This window comes from Theobroma cacao, chromosome 5 (assembly GCF_053813885.1).
Source record: "Theobroma cacao isolate CCN51 chromosome 5, ASM5381388v1, whole genome shotgun sequence".
NCBI classification, from domain to species: Eukaryota; Viridiplantae; Streptophyta; class Magnoliopsida; order Malvales; family Malvaceae; genus Theobroma; species Theobroma cacao.
Genome location: NC_142643.1, coordinates 35,978,493 through 35,996,087, shown reverse-complemented (window position 1 = coordinate 35,996,087; position 17,595 = coordinate 35,978,493). Strand labels below are relative to the sequence as shown.

The window sequence follows — 17,595 nt, the reverse complement described above, 5'->3', positions numbered from 1 at the left end:
GTTTTGATCTGCAATGACACGTGGGCCTCAATTGACCAAGAGGATGTAAGATTGTGAACTCTTACTTTCTATAATGCAGTTTCGAGCTTAGTTCTCGTCTTACTCGACTATCTACAAACTGTCCTGAGCCTGAAAAATGTATAGGAAGAAGGGGTGAGATTTTATAATCTCAGTGAGTAAACAGATACCATCTAAAGTATCTAAAGTCGAGTAAATGGAGACAATTAAAACAAGTCATCATACTGTAATTTCATTACCTTTCAGTTCATTTCAACCAAATAAAATCAATCCATATGAATCGAGTAATCAACTTGGCTTATGAATTTCTTAAAACTTTGGCTCGTGCCAAAACTCATACTCGGTGATACCTTGCGCAGGGCATCCAACCGAGTCCGCCAAGGCTGTTAAAATTTTGTATACACTTAAAATATATTTTTAGTTTGAGAAAAATACAGCCGTTGCTTGGCGTTGGCTAAGTTCCCCTTCATGTGGTGGTTTGGCGTGAAGTGAACCCTAAGCTTTACCCCAAGAGATACCCTACGCACCTCTCCATTCGAGTTAATAATATAATGGAGTTTACCGTGCCCCTCTAATATGCTGGTCCACAGAACCCCCTCTGCAGTAAATAATTAATATATAATCCACCAATCAATAAAATTTATTCTAGCATGACATGGCAATTTATCGCAACCTAGCCTCTCAAGGCTGAATACACAGTATAAATAATTCTAACACCAAAATCAGTTTAGCCATTCATGCTCATTTAATATCATAAGCCATTCAATTTAAAACCATAATTTACAACACAAGCAGGCAGTCTCCAATTACTCTATTTTCAAAACCAGTATTCGATTTTTCAGAAAATTTATAAAATCATTTTATAAAATCACAATTTCTCCTAAAACATAGCAATTTACCATTTAAACCCATTTTCCATAAAATCACACAATTGTATAAACCTACTCTAGATAATTAAGACGATAATAAGTTTACTCACAGTATTAGGAGTAGAAATACTCCTATCTTCCGCCTTTGGGTGCAGTCTCTTACCCGAAACAATTGACTCACCACCTATCCATAATCCATGACACAAAATTCAATAAATTGTGTCAATTTATCATAAATTATTTCAGGCTCTTATCCATGTGTATGCACTAGATAGGATTTGAAATGTCTAGACAATCGCTTAATTGCGGTGTCCGACCTAACTCGCATATACACGGTGTAAATTCCTAAAATCCCCAATTCGACTCCAATTCCATCCATTTCAATTTCAGTTATCCAATTATATCCACAATACCTCAATGACTGTGAATTTGGTCCAATTTATCAGTCCGGACTATAAATTACGCTTTTACCCCTAATGGGTAAAAATTTCAATTTATTGCACCAAAAATTCCCATTTAATTTCCAACCTCATAATTCATCATTTTTCCACCCAATTCTCTTAAAATAAAGTCAACCTCATCCTCACATACCATTGGCTAGATTCGGCCTAGAGAAATTCATGGAGAAGATAAATATTTTTCTTGTTGTTTTACTCATAAACATGCTAAACTAACACTAAACACTAACATAACTCGAAATCAAATTTATCTAACAACTTTCTCTCTCTAAACCCATATGACCAGAATTGAAATCATCCTCAAATCACATGATTCAACCATGAAAAATGATGGGAAATGCATGGGAAAGGTAAAGCACAAGACAAATTTAAGAAATGTTACCTTTTTTTTTCTTGATTTTTGAATTTTCACTTATTTTCCCTTTAAATTTCTTGGCTAGGGTTTTATTTTCACCTTTCTCTCTCTTGTTTCTTGCTTGGCCGAATGTTGAAGAAGAAGAATGGGTTATGGGCTGATTTTTTTTATGCCTTTTTTATTAGTTTAATGAAATAATATTATTTTATTCATATTTTGAATATTTTATTAATTCATTTTTTTTTCTAGCCATCCACTTGTCCTACTTTTTCCACCATGCATTCTCTTTGACTTATCCAAGTCTTAAGTGAAATTTTCAGATTTTTCCAAAGTTTTGGTGGAGTCAATTTTTCAAAATTACACTTTTGCTCCTGAACTTTTCAAAAATTACATTTTTGCCCCAAAAATTGAAAATTTGCCATAATGCATAATTTTCACTCCTCATACTCATTTCACACTCCAAATAATTAAATTTGATCAAAATCTTTTCAAAAATGAAATTTTTGATTCTACGTGGCAAAATTACCATTTTCCCTTTTTACTCCAAATTATACCGAAATTAAAATTTTTCACTGCTAAACCTCAAATCTTACTCCAATAAGTCAAATGGGGCCAAAAATCTTTTCTAAAAATTCTCATTTTGTCCCCAAGTGTCAAATGACCATTTTACCCTTAGATAACTAAAATTTTGGTTTGACTCCAAATTCATCCTTGAACTCCGAATCACCATATTAAACCATTCTGGGACTTTAAAATTTGTAATTTCATCATAAATTCTCTATTTGATCTAGTTCGAGGGTTAACTCAACTTTGTTGTACCTTTAGATACAATACCGACTTTTGTAAATTTTTTTCGGGACTCTTTTAGCATGCAAACATGCTATCCATCACATGTATGTCATGACAAATATTTTTATAGAGTCGGGCTTGTCATCTTCTCCCCCACTTGAATCAACCATATGATCTTTCTTCTTGACTGATTTCGACATCCGGCTAAATATTAATATTTTAAAAATTTTATCTTGTCTCCTTGGTACCTGAAATACCTTATTATGCCTCACTTGACTTCTGAATCACCTTTTATCTCACAAATTCTCCTCTGATAAAATTATTATTATTTTATTGTTATTTTCTCACTTGCGAAATATTTTATCCTAAACTACTCCTTTCGTCTTTTATCACTTTTAAACATTTTAATTGACCTCAATTTGCATTCGATCAACTTTATTTATCACTATATCAAAGTATGAGGTATTTCAGATTATAATTGAATTAAGTGATTTTAGTTAAGTTATATTGAAATATAGCAAAAATAAGCTAGAGACATAATTTTCTCCCATTGAAACCCATTATGCTGAATTTTCTAGGGGAATATTGGCTGCTGATCTTCATGTTTATTTGAGGAATTATGATGAATAATGATGAACTATGGGCTTAAAAAAATAATGGAAATTTTCGGAGCAAAAATACAAATTTTTACCCACTAGGGGTATTTTCGTAATTTGCTATCAGGACTGATAATTTGCACCACATTGAGGGACATTAAGTCAATTTGGGTGCAATTGAGGTATAGAAACTGAAAAAAATTAATTTGGAGTTTAAACGGATGCGTATATCGATTTATCGGGTAAAAGATCGAAATAGGCTAACACTGCATTTAGGCAAAAATTTAGACATTTTTGCATTCCATATCAAGCATTAGTAGTCTAAATTAGTTTAATTTCAATTTAGTACCAATGTGGTGAATTTCTCGATTTTGTACTGTGTCAAGGTGGTAAGTCCTCCGATAAAGGCAAAGGAATTGCACCCGAGGACCAGTAGTCTGAGTATTTCGAAAATCCCCACTCTAGACACAGTGAGTAACCTTACCATCATTTTAATTATCTAAAGTATGTTTTTATTCGGTTTTGGTGAATTTTATGAAAATGAGTTCAAATGGTAAATTTTTATGTTTTGTAAACAAAATGAGTTTAAATGAAAATATTTTATAAATTGTCTTGAAACGAAATAACGATTTTGAAAATAGAGTAATTGGAGACCACTGATATGTTGTAAATTTAAAATTGAATTAATGGCTTATGTTATTGTATTGGCATGACTGGCTGGGCTGTGTTTTTTTTATGAATTGTATGAATTGCTTTATTTTACCCTTGCAAGTTGGGTAGTAATATATTAGCCCTGTCATGTTGTCAAAATTTTATTGTATGGTGGGTTTGACCTGCTGCAGTGGGTTGGGTTCTGTGGACTAGTGTAAAGCCCGACCTTATAAAATACTATTCATGACATACATGTGATGATAGCATGATTACATGCTAGGAGAGTCTCGAAAAATTTACAAAAGTCGGTATTGTACTTAGAGGTACAACAAAGTTTATTTAATCCTCGAACTAGATCAAATAGGAATTTTAAGGTGAGATTAAGAGTTTCATAGTTCATGGATGACTTAAAATGGTAATTTGGAGTTTGAGGATCAATTTGGAGTCAAATCGGAATTTTCACTAACTAGGGGCAAAATGGTCATTTGCCACCTGGGGATAAAATGGGAATTTTAGAAAAGATTTTTTTGACCCCATTTGACTTATTAGAGTATAATTTGACTTATTGAAGTATGATTTGAGGTTTAGAAGTGAAAAATTTTAATTTCGGTATAATTTGGAGTATAGGGGTAAAATGGTAATTTTGCCACCTCAGGGGCAAAATTGTAATTTTCCACCACCAGGATATTTTTTCCAGCACATGGTCTTCCTTTGTCTTCATCTTTGACCCTTGACTAAACATGTGGTGGAGATAAAATGTTTAAATTTTTAAAATTTTAAAAACGGACCAATGACATGATGCCATGTGTCATGCCTTTATTAATTTATTATTTTCCTTTTTAAAAGGCACAAAATCAGCCCATCTTCCACCCCATGGCCGGCCAAACCAGCAAGAAGAGAGAGAAAACAAAAACAAAACCCTAGAGAGAGAAAATCAAAGAAAAAGTGTGAATTTTCAAGGAAATTAAGTGAAAAAGGTGAGTTTTTTCTATTAAGCTTGAGTTTTCTTATTCCCAAGCATTTCTCTTTATTTTTCATGATTAAATTACATGTTTTCATGATGAATTAAATTCTGAAAAAATGGGTTACGAGAGAGAAAGTTGTTGGATTTATTTGATTTTAATTTATGTTAGTGTTTTTAGTTAGTTTAGCATATTTAGAAACAAAACAACAAGAAAAGAATTTATTTTCTCCCCCAACCATTAATGGCTGAATTTACCATGTAGTGAGTGAGGATGAGTTTGATTTTATTCTAAGAGAATTGGTTAAGGAATGATGAATTATGAGCCTAGAAAAATAATGGGAATTTTCGGAGCAAAAATACGAATTTTTACCCACTAGGGGTATTTTCGTAATTTGTTGTTGGGACGATAATTTGCACCACACTGAGGGACATTAAGTTAATTTGGGTGCAATTGAGGTATAGAAACTGAAAAGAATTAAATTGGAGTTTAAACGGACCCGTTAGGAATTTAATCGGGTGATAAGACGAATTAGGCCAATACTAGGTTTAAATAGTTACCAGTGCATTTTTGCATTCCATATCATGCATTGGTAATCTAAATTAGTTTAATTTTGATTTAGTACCAACTTGGTGAAACTCTTGATTTTGTACTGTGTCAAGGTGGTGAGTCCTCCGATAAAGGCAAGAAAATTGCATCCGAGGACCAGTAGACAGAGTGCTTCGAAAGTCTGCATTCTAGACATTGTGAGTAAACTTACTGTAATTTTAATTATCTAGGGTGGTTTTTAGATGCTTTCATGAATTCTATGGAAAAAGGAATTTAAAAAGATAAATTTTCATGTTTTATGAATAAATGAGTTTCAATGAAATTAAATTATAAATTGTTTTGAAATTAATAGTGATTTTGAAAAATAGAGTACACGGAGACTGTTAATTGTGGCAATTTGATTGTTTAAATTAACTGGCTTATGATAAATCGAGCATGATTGGCTAGTTGGCAATTGTATTGAAATGCGAATTGTTTGGTTACCTTGAAAAACTACGAATTACAAAATTGCCATATCATGTTATTGAGTTTTATTATATGGTGGATTATATATTAATTAATCACTGCAGTAGGGGGTTTCTGTGGACCAGCCTTTTAGAGGGGCACGGTAAACCCCATTATATTCTTACCTCGAACGGAGAGGCGCGTAGGGTATCTCCTGGGGTAAAGTTTAGGGTTCACTTCACACTAAACCACCACGTGAGGGGGAACTCAGCCAACGCCAAGGAACGGCTATGTTTTCAAAACAAAAACATGATTTATGTGAAATGTGAATTTTAATAGCATTGGCGGTCTCGGTAGGATGCCTCGGCCAAGGTGTCCCCGAGAATGGATTTATGGCACAAGCCTAGATTTTTATGAGATTCATAAGCCTCTTTACGTGTTTTGAACAAAATGTGTTCTAATGCTATAACCCAGTTTATGATGATTTACTTTATTGTCTCCATGTACTCAACTCTAGATGTTTATGATGATGTTTGTTTACTCATTGGGATTTTATAATCTCACCACCCTCCTTTCCACCCATTTCAGGTTCAGTATAGACTGTAGATAGCTGATCTCATCGAGGACTACAGTGGGATCTGCATTTTCCAAACCGTAGGTTCACAGTCCTCTTTACTTTTGTTTATTCGGGGGCACTCTTGTTATTGTAAATTAAATTAAATATTTTGGCTTACTGTATTTAAGTATGTATAAATTTATTTAACTTTTACGTTATAAAAATTATTCACGTATAACTCTATAAATATTATTTTATAAGAAAATAGAATATTTTACTTAATATTCCTTTTATTTTCTTATTATATTCAAATAACCATAATTTCGTTTTAAATGAAGATTTTAGACTTTTAAACTCATTTTGAATATGAATTATGTGTTTTGTACTTGTATATTACGTTTTAGCCAGTTTTAAAATTTTTGAGAAAAATGACCAAAATACCATTGTGAGACGAAAAATTAGTATTTTATTTGTTTAAAGTTGGAAACAGCTTAAAATATTTTAGAACACGATATTTGACAATGGTTGCTCACAAGGGAATAGAGAAACTGATAGTAAAGCCTTGCGGGGTTTCGGGTTGACATTCCGGGCAATAAGTGTCTACCGGGACACCGCGACGGTTGTCACGGGCTCGAGGGGAGTACCGGGTCGTGACAACTAGCCTATTAGAGGGGCACGGAATCCTGTTATATTTTTACCTCTGTTGGAGAGGCGAGTAAGGTAACTCCCGAGGTATAACTTTAAAGTTCACTTCACGCCAAACCACCACGTGAAGGGGAACTCGGCCAACGCCAATGAATAACTATGTTTTCAAAATAAAAACATGACTTTCTAATAGCCTTGACGGACTCAGTTGGGATAGCCCTCGGCCAAGGTATCCCAGATAACTGAGTATGATAATAATTTTTGGCATGAGCCAATCTTTTTAAGAAATTCATAAGTCATACTGATTACTTGCTTTAAATAAATTGATTTCATTTGGTTGAAATAAGTTGAAAGATGATAAATTACAGTTTGATAAAATGTTTTAATAATCTCCTTTTACTCGACTTTAGATATTTTGAGTGATGTTTGTTTACTCACTAGGATTTTATAATCTCACCACCCTCATTTCCACCCATTTCAGGCTCAGAATAGATTGTAGATAACTGATATTGGCTAGGATTACAATTGAACTTGCCACATCCAAAGACTGTAGGTTCATTTCTTTTGATACTTTTGGTTATTCGTGGGCCCACGTGTCACTGTAAATTAAATTCTATACTTTGGTTATCTGTATTACGGTATGTAAGAATTTATTTTGCTTTTATGCTATAAAATTATTTATGCAGTGTTTTTAAAATATCATTTTATGTGAAAAATGAATATTTTATTTAATATTTTTATTTTATTATAACAGTTATAATTCCATTTTAAACGAATGTTTTAGACATCCAAAATTATTTTTGATTATGAAATATGTGTTTTCCACTTACATAATATATTTTTAGATGATTTTGAGATTTTTGGGATAAATGACCAAAATACCCCTGTGAGACGAAAATTATTATTTTATTTGTTTAAGTTGGAAACAGTTTAAAATCTTTTTGAATGTGGTATTTGAAAACAGTTACCCACAGGGGAAATGAAAAGCTGATATTAAAGCCTTGCGAGGTTCCGGTTGACATTCCGGGTAATGAATGTCGATCGAGACATCGAGGCGGTTGTCACGGGCTCGATGGGAGTTCCGGGTTGTGACAATATATATATATATATATATATATAATCATAAAAAATATATACATAAATTTATGTAAAAACATATATACACAAATAAAAATAATTATGGAATAAAAATATTGGGTTAAAAAAATATGATTTTTGGGGAAGTTTATATAGTAAAATAAATAAATATTCACATAGCAAAAATGCATATTGAAATAAAATGGTTATATAAGAACTATAAGTAAATACAAAATATTTATTCATGACATATATATGCACGCAAAGAACAATAGAATTTTTTTAAGATAAGAAACAAATATTAAACTTCGTAGGTACATCACACATCATTATTGCATCGTTAAATGTCATGACATGTAGATGTTTTATATACACGAGTATAAGCCCCGATGATGGGAGTTTTCGAAGGATCTTGTGAAAGTGAGTTTTCTTCAAAAAATTTCCTAGGTGAAGAGATACCTCCAGGTCGCACTCATGGAACGGACGTCACGGGTGTGCTAATCCTTCCCCATGTGTAACTGTACTCCCGAATCCAATTCTAAAAAATCATAGATCAGTTTAACGTTCTTTCGACGGATCTAAAATTAATTCAGGATCTTGTTGATTAAAATCAAGTCAATAGGTGACCAATCATACCTAGGACAAAAAATTGGTGGCAACTCCCAAACCTAGTTTTCTCCATGCCTAGAGGTTAGGTTCCCGGACCAGCACGTTACAACAATTCATTGTCTCAATATGATATCCATTCAAACGAAAATCATTAAAACTTAATAAATTGCTTTGAGACGTTGAAAATAATACATCCTCTATTATAAACTTTGTTCCTTAAGGTAGTAAAATATTAGCTTTTCCAGAGCCTTCAATTAATTTTGTATTACCAGATATTGTATTAACATTGGTTTCTTCCATTGTCAAGTGGAAAAAAAATTTCTTATCTTTAAATATATTGTGCATTGTAGCAATGTCTACTAAACATATATTTGAATTATTGAACTTGGACCCAACAAGATGAATATGAATGTTTTTCTTCAATAAGATAAGATACATAATAAGGAACTTACAAGTTAACATAAGAGAACATTAAATATATAATTTACTAATTAAAACACATAATAAGAACTTATCATTTAAATATAATGTAAACATACAAAAGCATCTTTATAATAGAGTTATACTAAAATATACCAACAAATTATTAAGAAATTTCATTTTTGGACATTTCCATTACCAATCAAAAGATTAATTTCTCCTTCAAGATGGACAAGAAAATTAACAATGGATATTTCCATTTCTAATCATATGATCAATTCCCTTTTTAGGGTGGGCAAGAATTTCAACAACATCTTGATGTGTTATATCAACTTAGCCATGGTTAGCTTTCAGTGATGCTTGATAAAATTCAAGACATACAACAAGCACATGACCAATAGACTTTCATACCACATCGATGACAAGATATTTTCTACATTTTTTTATTATGCAGATTTTTGTCTTTTTCTTATATCTCTTTACTATTCACTCACTTATGGTGGGTTAAAAGCATACATCCATTTTCTAGTGGGTCAAGTTATACATCCACCTTTTAGTGGGCAGACTTATCCATCCACCTTTTAGTAAGTAAAGTTATTCTTAGAGTTAGAGTAGTGATTAATGTAAATTATTATGACAACCTCTTTCATGTCCATGACCATAATTGTTAAATAATGTTGCATTCATTTTAGGGAATGAACAGATTCATGATTTTCATTAGTAGCTATATAATAGCAAATTCACTTTCCAATCAAGGAACAAAATATAATATATAACATATGATAGTAAAATTCATATTAAGGTTGATTTATAGGGAATGAAAACACCAAAGAGATATCAAGTCACTTACCTAATTTGCTACAACCAAAATTTAAAGACCAACCATTAAAATCATTTTAAAACTTGGAGATGATGAGCACAAAATAATACCAATACTTACCTGATTTGCTAAAACTAGAAATCAAAACCCAATCATTGAAATCATTTTGAAGCTTGAAGATTATGAAAACAAAATAATACCAAAAGTTGAGAGATTAGAGAATCGTGCGCATAACATGTTATGAAATTGAAAGGACAACTAAAGATAACTTGAAAGAACAATTAAAGAAAGAGAAGAAAGAAAATAACTATGTAAGAAAGTATTTAGAGGGAGAAAGAAGATCTTATTCAAGTGTGTATTTACAAATGAAATGAGGTGCCTATTTATAAGCTAATAACCCCTTAGATAGAATTTGCAAGATGAATATAATAATAAAAGATTAAATGGATGGATTAAATTCTAATCTTAATCCAGTTTAATCTACATCCAAATCTTGATATACATAACATAAATGAATATTCAAAAAAATATTCATAACAATAAGTTCTTTTTCTTTTAGTGTATTCAATCAAGTTTTTATACTTTTATTTTGAACCAAATAAGTCTTTATAATTAATGGTAAACTTATTGTTATTAGTCAAAATATCACTTATCATTATATATAACAAAATGGTGACATAGCATGTTGACATGTCATAATGAATGATAATGTGATATGATGTTATGACTGTGTGGTGTCTTTCACTCTTCATGTCAATGTCATGTGGGTATAATAACAAGTAGCTTTTTAACTAATGGCGATTAGTCAACAATTAATTATAAAGATATTTGATCTAAAATTAAAGTATAAGAATTTTTTTAAAAAAATAAAGTATAAACGTTTAATTGAACAAAATAAAAAATAAAAATTTTTAAATAATTTGATTACTTTTTAAACATTATACCTTGCTTTTATTTATTAAATCTTATTTTATTTAGGGTTCAGTAGGTGGGCTACATAAAAGGTTCCCATCTCTCTCATCAACCTAACATCACTACAATAAGTATATATTAGTATATAATTAGTCGAAGCTCAGTTGAATAAAACTAAAGTAGCGGTAAGATTCAGTGGATATAGATCCAATCTTTTTAACCTGTGTTGAAAGGTAATGAAGCATAAACATATATAATTGTAGGTGACATTAGCCTTGGAGAAAAACTTAACTAAGTCAAACAACGAACTTGATCTAAGCAGAATATTAGTAATTATTCAAATCTACTTTGGAGTGAAAAAATTGCTTGATTTAATATATATAAGAAGTAATCAATTCTAATTGATTTTTCAAGAGATCTTGTTATTTCATTTTCAACATTTTCATCAAATTAATTTTTTTTATGAATGATACGTGTTTCACGAAATTTATGTTCTATATTTATTTTAAATGCAATTTTTTTAAAAAATCATAGCAGATGCAAAGCCATCTTTTCTATGATTTTCAAAAAAAAGAAAGAAACCTTTTAAATAGGAGAAATAGTTGAAAGTTAATAGCATTTTAAGAATTGAGCAATGATAAGCAATTGAGATTTATTAGCCACATAATGAGGAAAGTGAGAGTTTTATTAATTATGTTTGACTTTTACATATTTTTAATGGAAAATGAGATAAATAATTAAGAATTAATACGATATGGAAGTTAGAGAAAATAGATATTTATTAGGCATAAAAGAATAAGTAAATATTTTGTCAATTATCTTAATTTTTATATATTTATAATATAATTAATTATATTATAATTATTATAAAATTATAGATTCTCCTCAAATTTGTGCCTAAAGTCATAGCTTGGGTGGCTTTACCCAATGACTGACCTTATACAAGACAAACGAGCAGTTAAATGATGGCTGTATATTTATTTAATAATTAAAATAAAATATTAATTTTCAATAAATATATCATAATGGGTCATGTCTCAACCTTAATTATTTTATAAAATTTAAAACTCCAAGGAGTTCTATAAAAAATATTTGTCTTCTAAATAATAAAATATATGGGTAAGTTTAATTATGTTGAAATCAAGGAGTTGAGAGGGTTGTGCAAAGAATTCCACCTCATTGACATTCTATGTTTAAAAGTTTGACATATTAACCCGTATACATGTTTGGTTACGTTCAAATCAAAGACTTGAGGGGGTTGTGCAAAGAATTCCACTTCATTAACATCCTATGTTTCAAAGTTTGACATATTTACCCGTATAAATGTCTAAAGTACAGGATGTTTTTCTCAAATAGTGACGGCAGCATTCAGTGCATTTAGTAGTAAAATATTCGTTACAGTTTCCCTTTTCAATCCGTTGTTAATTCTTTTATTGGCCATTCCAATACATTAAGAGTGTGTTTCGTTGTGCCAAAAAAATAGAGTGCGAATGGAATAGTCATTTCATAAGAATAAAATAAAAAATGAATAACAATAATGTAGTTTGGTTCATTAAAATAGAATAAGACAAGAATTGTTATTATGAATTATTATAATATTTAGTTGACAGGAATAATTTTAGAAATAATTAAATAATAAGTGATATATAACAAAAATACCATTTATTATAATATTTACTTTTTAAATTAAAATATTAATTTTATTATTATTTTGATTTTTTATTTTTCAAATATTAAAATATAAAAAATTTATAATTAAAATTTTAATTTAATTTTTAAGTTTAAAATATTAATTTTTTATAATGTATAATTAAAACTTAAACCTTTTTATTTTAGATTTATTTTAATTTTTTTATTTTTAAAGTTTAAATTTATTTTAAATTAGTGAGAGAAGGACAGAGGTAGTTGGGTAGAGAGAAAGAAATTGTAAAAAAATGAATAAAATATATTTTATATAATACGGTAATTCTTGAAATTAATAAAGAATATTTTTATCTATTAATATTTTTACTCTATTCCTTGCCTTCCACCCAAATAAAGTGATAACCATTCCACCAACCACACATACTGTAATTATCTTATTAGGTTAATGTTGGTAATGCCCTTATTGAGGCCAGCTATTTCAATGTTGGCCAAAGAAATTATTTACTTTAGACGTACAATAAAACGAAATGATGCATTTTTAGTCTTTAGACCAAATAATTAAATAAAGTGTAGCTCATATAGCCTCCGAACATAGATATAATCCACATCTCTTAGAACTTGATAAGGCAAGCCATGGCCACTACTAAAGATGGACTTCTTTACTATGGCTCCTTGCTCTTAGTTTCGTTCATTTGCACCTATCTCCTTCAGTTCCTTTCAAAGAAGTTGTCCAGTTATGGACGCGCCCGGGCTCGACACCTTCCGAGCCCACCAGGTCTACCCATCATTGGCCACCTCCATCACCTGCTGCTAAGCTCCAGTAGTTTTCCAAAGAAACTGCATAGCCTAGCCACTCGTTATGGCCCACTCTTGCAGCTTCAAATGGGAGCAGCAACATGTGTCCTGGTCTCCAACGCCAATTTTGCCAAAGAAATCTTGAAAACCCAGGAGCTTAATTTCGTCTACCGTCCAGAATTCGGTTCCCCTGAATACAATATATATCATGGATCTGATTTTATCCTTGCACCATATGGCACGTATTGGCGGTTTTTGAAGAAGCTGTGCATGACCAGACTTCTCTCTAACTCGACGCTTAATCAATTTGTCCAAATTCGGGAGCAAGAGATGGCGAAACTCTTGGAATATCTTATCAAGGTATCTGAAGGAAGAGAGTTTTGCGATCTGGGCGTGCCACTAATGTCCATGATGAACAATGTAATTTGTAGAATGGCGATGAGCACAAGACCCTGGGAGAATGCTGACGAAGCAGAGAAGATTAAGAAGTTGATTGAAGAGTTAGCTGTGGTTGGAGGAAAATTAAGTGCAGGGGACATATTAGGCCCCCTGGGAAAATTTGACCTGCTTGGCTATGGAAAAAAGCTCAAAAAGGCACTTGAGAAGTTTGATAGATTGGTTGAGGACATCATGAAGAAACATGAAGAGAATACTACTGGTAGAAAAGGGAAGGATTTAATGGATATCCTTATGGAGACTTGCAACGACCCAAGTGCTGAAGTCAAGTTGACCCGAAAGGACATCAAGGCCTTCTTCCTGGTAAGTAATAATTCCTTGAAAGTCAGGCTTGAACCATGTTAATCCTGCTTTCTTTTTTTGGCTTTTCCCTAGTGGATATTTTTCTTAATTTTTCTTTTATTGTTACTGTTGGGATTCGATTTCATGCTCAAATACGAAAATAATTAATAAATTAAAATTATAACGCAACGAAAAAATAAACTAGTATTTAATCAAAAAAACAACCGAATCTTACAAGATAGATATTTGTGTTTTTCATATAACTTTCAAATTAATTATGAACATTCATAAGTTTAAGAGTTACATATCTTATTCTAAATATCGTAATCAAGAGTCAATTAAATTCAAAGTCTTTGCTTCTTCACCTTTAGGATTTGTCAAATCTTCAGCTACCCAAGTGTTTGACCTCTAATAGTAATCCACACAGTGATCGAATAAGACCTTCTCAAAGGTTGGATTTTTATTTTTCTAGCAAGTTCTGTTTCTAAAATAAAAAGACCAAAAATTCTTGTCGAATCTTATTTTTGTCAGACAAAGAAAACTTTTTTTTTCTTATTTAAGAAACAGCCAAGAAGTGGTTGGAGGCTTCAAGTTTGAGTTTGCTAACATAATATATTTATATAGCCAAACTAAGTTATAACCCTAAATACAACAATTGTATTTTAATTTAATTAAGTCTCTGTGAACTTAATTAATTTCTCACTTTATTTTGATATTTTTCAATTAAGTCCAACTTAATTAATTATCTTTATTTAATCCCAATCATGTCACTTAATGTGTGTGACATATTCGGCTTTTAACATGTTAGCAATAAATATAAATCTTAATTAAATATCAATTTGATAATTAATTTATATTTATAGATCGTGAACGGCATCTAGCAATACATTATGACCACCTAAATGGTAGATAATCAATTTAAAAAATTTGACAAAGCCCTTCAGTGATAAGTATTTTAGTGTAATACGATCCTTTCATCAAATATCTTGGATATGTCATTGAGCATGGCTCAATGTCTGCTATAACATTCCATATTAGTTTTCATAATTTATGACTAACTTTATGAATTTAGGAAACTAATTTTCCTCAAATTCATCATGCTTTGGCCAAAGACTTTGTACAAGTTAATCAAGAATTGAGAACAAGTGAGATACATCCCCTCATATCACTTGGGGTGATAAATCTTCTCTTGACTACTCATTCACCTTCGTATGTTTCATGACATATCCAAAAATACCTTGTTTAGGCATCTGGTGGCTTCTATACCCGTAGGGGTGAAATCAAAGTATGTCATTCTTCATACAAGTTGACCTGGTGTCTCAAGTCTAAGGACTAGTTGTACAACTATCACATGAGAATATATTCTATAAAAACTTAAGTGAAATACCAAATGAAGTTCTCATAGTAGGTCATATTTAGTGAACTTGTTCTTTAATAAGCACCCACATGTTATTTTCAAGTATCTCATATACTTCAATCTATGAGATCGATTGCTTACTTTTCAAGTAAGGAAGATTAACATGTACCAATTTTTAAGCATTATCAATACCCTGTCTTGACAATACAATGACTAAGAACAATTTTAGGAATATGACTTTAATGCATAGTGATCTTATAATTATAATAACTTTAAAATTCTCTAGCTAGGCCTTTATGTTTCATGAGCTTCATCTAATTAGTACTTAATAACTCTTTATTATTGCACTAATATGAAGGAAAATCTTTATCATATATAGTTATGCAATTAAGTATGTATTAAATAACAATATATATTCATTAACCAATCCAATTGGCTCAAAAGTATATACCAACAGTTACTCTTAAATTCTTTATAAATATTGGTAGAATAAAGATATCCAAGAAAGTAAGTCTTAACACATATCTACTAATTATATATTATTTGAAATCCACCCCCCAGACTACGTCAAGCTTTTCCAGTGCTTAAAAATCAAATATACTTAATTTTGGAAAATCTTTTGCAAAATCAAAATTAATTATAGCAGCCACAAAAATTTATCTAATGACAGGTGAAATAGATTATTAGTTAAAATTTGTGAATCTGACAGGACATGTTTATGGCCGGAACAGAAACATCATCAATAGCAGTGAAATGGGCCATGGGAGAGCTCATCAACCATCCACAAGTTTTCAAGAAACTGAGACAGGAAATATCTTCAGTGGTGGGGCCTGACAGATTGATCAAAGAATCAGACGTGCAAAATCTCCCTTACTTACAAGCTGTTGTGAAAGAAACCCTAAGGCTACATCCTCCGTCAGTTACTCTCCTCAGACAAAGCAACGAAGACTGCAAGATCGACGGCTTTTATTTGAAGTCTAAGAGTCGGATCATTGTCAACCTTTACTCCATCATGCGGGACCCAAATTCATGGAATAATCCAGATGAATTCATTCCAGACAGGTTTATGGGCAACACCAATCTAAACTCAAACAAGGAGCTAATGGAAATGAAAGGACAGAACTTCGATTACCTCCCATTTGGGAGTGGGCGGCGTGTATGTCCTGGAGCATCGCTTGCCTTGGCAACCATACATGCAACGGTTGGAGCCTTGGTTCAGTGTTTTGATTGGAAAGTCAAAGGTGGAGAAATGGTTGATATGAGAGAGGCATCGGGGTTTGCCGCTACTTTGGCAATGGCAAGCCCCTTGGTGTGTTATCCTGTCACACAATTTAATCCAATTGAAGAAGGCTAGATTCATTTGGGTTTGAGCATGCGACCAGTAATCTAGCTACAGTCCATAAGGGTTTAGATTAATCATGTTATGTATGCTTACTACTTTTTGAATAAATAAGTCGTCTGTAGACAATAATCGATAATAATCCAATACATGTTCGTCACATGTGCTGAAGAATAAATAGATTGTTTATCATTTTAAAAAAAATTGTTCCATAGGACTTGAATTTTCGTTTTCACCTTTAAGTATGAGTGCAAATCTGAGATGGATAAGAGTGATGTTCCAACATCTGTAATTAATTCAATCTCATGAATTAATCAATCATTTCTTTATCCACGGTTTTAAAAAAAATACTGTTCCCGAATTTGTAAGTTGCTTAATTACTTTTCATGTTGATCAATCATTAACTTGTGGCCAAGTTTATTGTTTTCATTCTCACTACAAAAATTCCTGTTTATTTCAATAAAAATTTTGTTAGAAAGAAATCAAAATTTCATCAGAATTGATTTTTTTCAACATAACTTTCATGAAAAATTCTGTGGAAAACTCCATCTTTAAAAAAGTCAATGCCACTGCTTGTTATTGAAAATCCGTCAAAATTTTTTAATGAAAAAATTCCATTGGAATAAACTACAATATCTAAATCTAAACTATAATGAATCCTAGCTACACATGCTTTCTACACTTGACATCTATCTTTTGATATTTTAACATGTTTGAAGGGTATTTTTGATTTTTCAATTCTTTTTCTCTTTTCTTCCTCACATCGTTCTTTTCGCCATGCTTACCGTCTCATGCTTTAGCAGGTAGGTACCCAAATCCTAACTGGAAAAGTTACTCCCATTTAAAACTTTCTCCTCTTCCTTTCTTTTCTCTTTGTCTCTTCTTTCACATTCAAGGACTCTTCACTCAAAGGCTCTTTCTCTGTTAGAAAACCCGAAACCCGCTCTCTCATTCACACCAATTTTCTTCCTTTTTTCTTTCCTTTTTTTTTT

General features: G+C 31.3%; 1 protein-coding gene and 1 long non-coding RNA gene across 2 annotated transcripts; both read left to right on the top strand.

Moving 5' to 3' along the window:
• Positions 1–4,617: 4,617 nt before the first annotated feature.
• LOC148762822 (uncharacterized) lies at positions 4,618–6,474 on the top strand. The gene is made up of 3 exons (XR_016026217.1): positions 4,618–4,713; positions 5,361–5,444; positions 6,280–6,474. It is a non-coding gene; the product is annotated as an uncharacterized LOC148762822 (long non-coding RNA).
• Positions 6,475–12,981: 6,507 nt separating this feature from the next.
• Positions 12,982–16,763, top strand: LOC18599026 (3,9-dihydroxypterocarpan 6A-monooxygenase-like). Its single transcript, XM_018120988.2, has 2 exons — positions 12,982–13,928; positions 15,974–16,763. The coding sequence occupies exons 1-2, from the start codon at positions 13,008–13,010 to the stop codon at positions 16,616–16,618; spliced, it is 1,566 nt and encodes a 521-aa protein (XP_017976477.2). The 5' UTR covers positions 12,982–13,007; the 3' UTR covers positions 16,619–16,763.
• The last annotated feature ends 832 nt before the right edge of the window (positions 16,764–17,595 follow it).

What these genes read in the sequence shown, in the direction of transcription:
- LOC18599026 (XM_018120988.2), top strand. Translation starts at nt 13,008, where the DNA reads ATGGCCACTACTAAAGATGGACTTCTTTACTATGGCTCCTTGCTCTTA. An exon ending in ACATCAAGGCCTTCTTCCTG is followed by an intron (nt 13,929 to 15,973) that starts GTAAGTAATAAT and finishes TGAATCTGACAG; the next exon opens with GACATGTTTATGGCCGGAAC.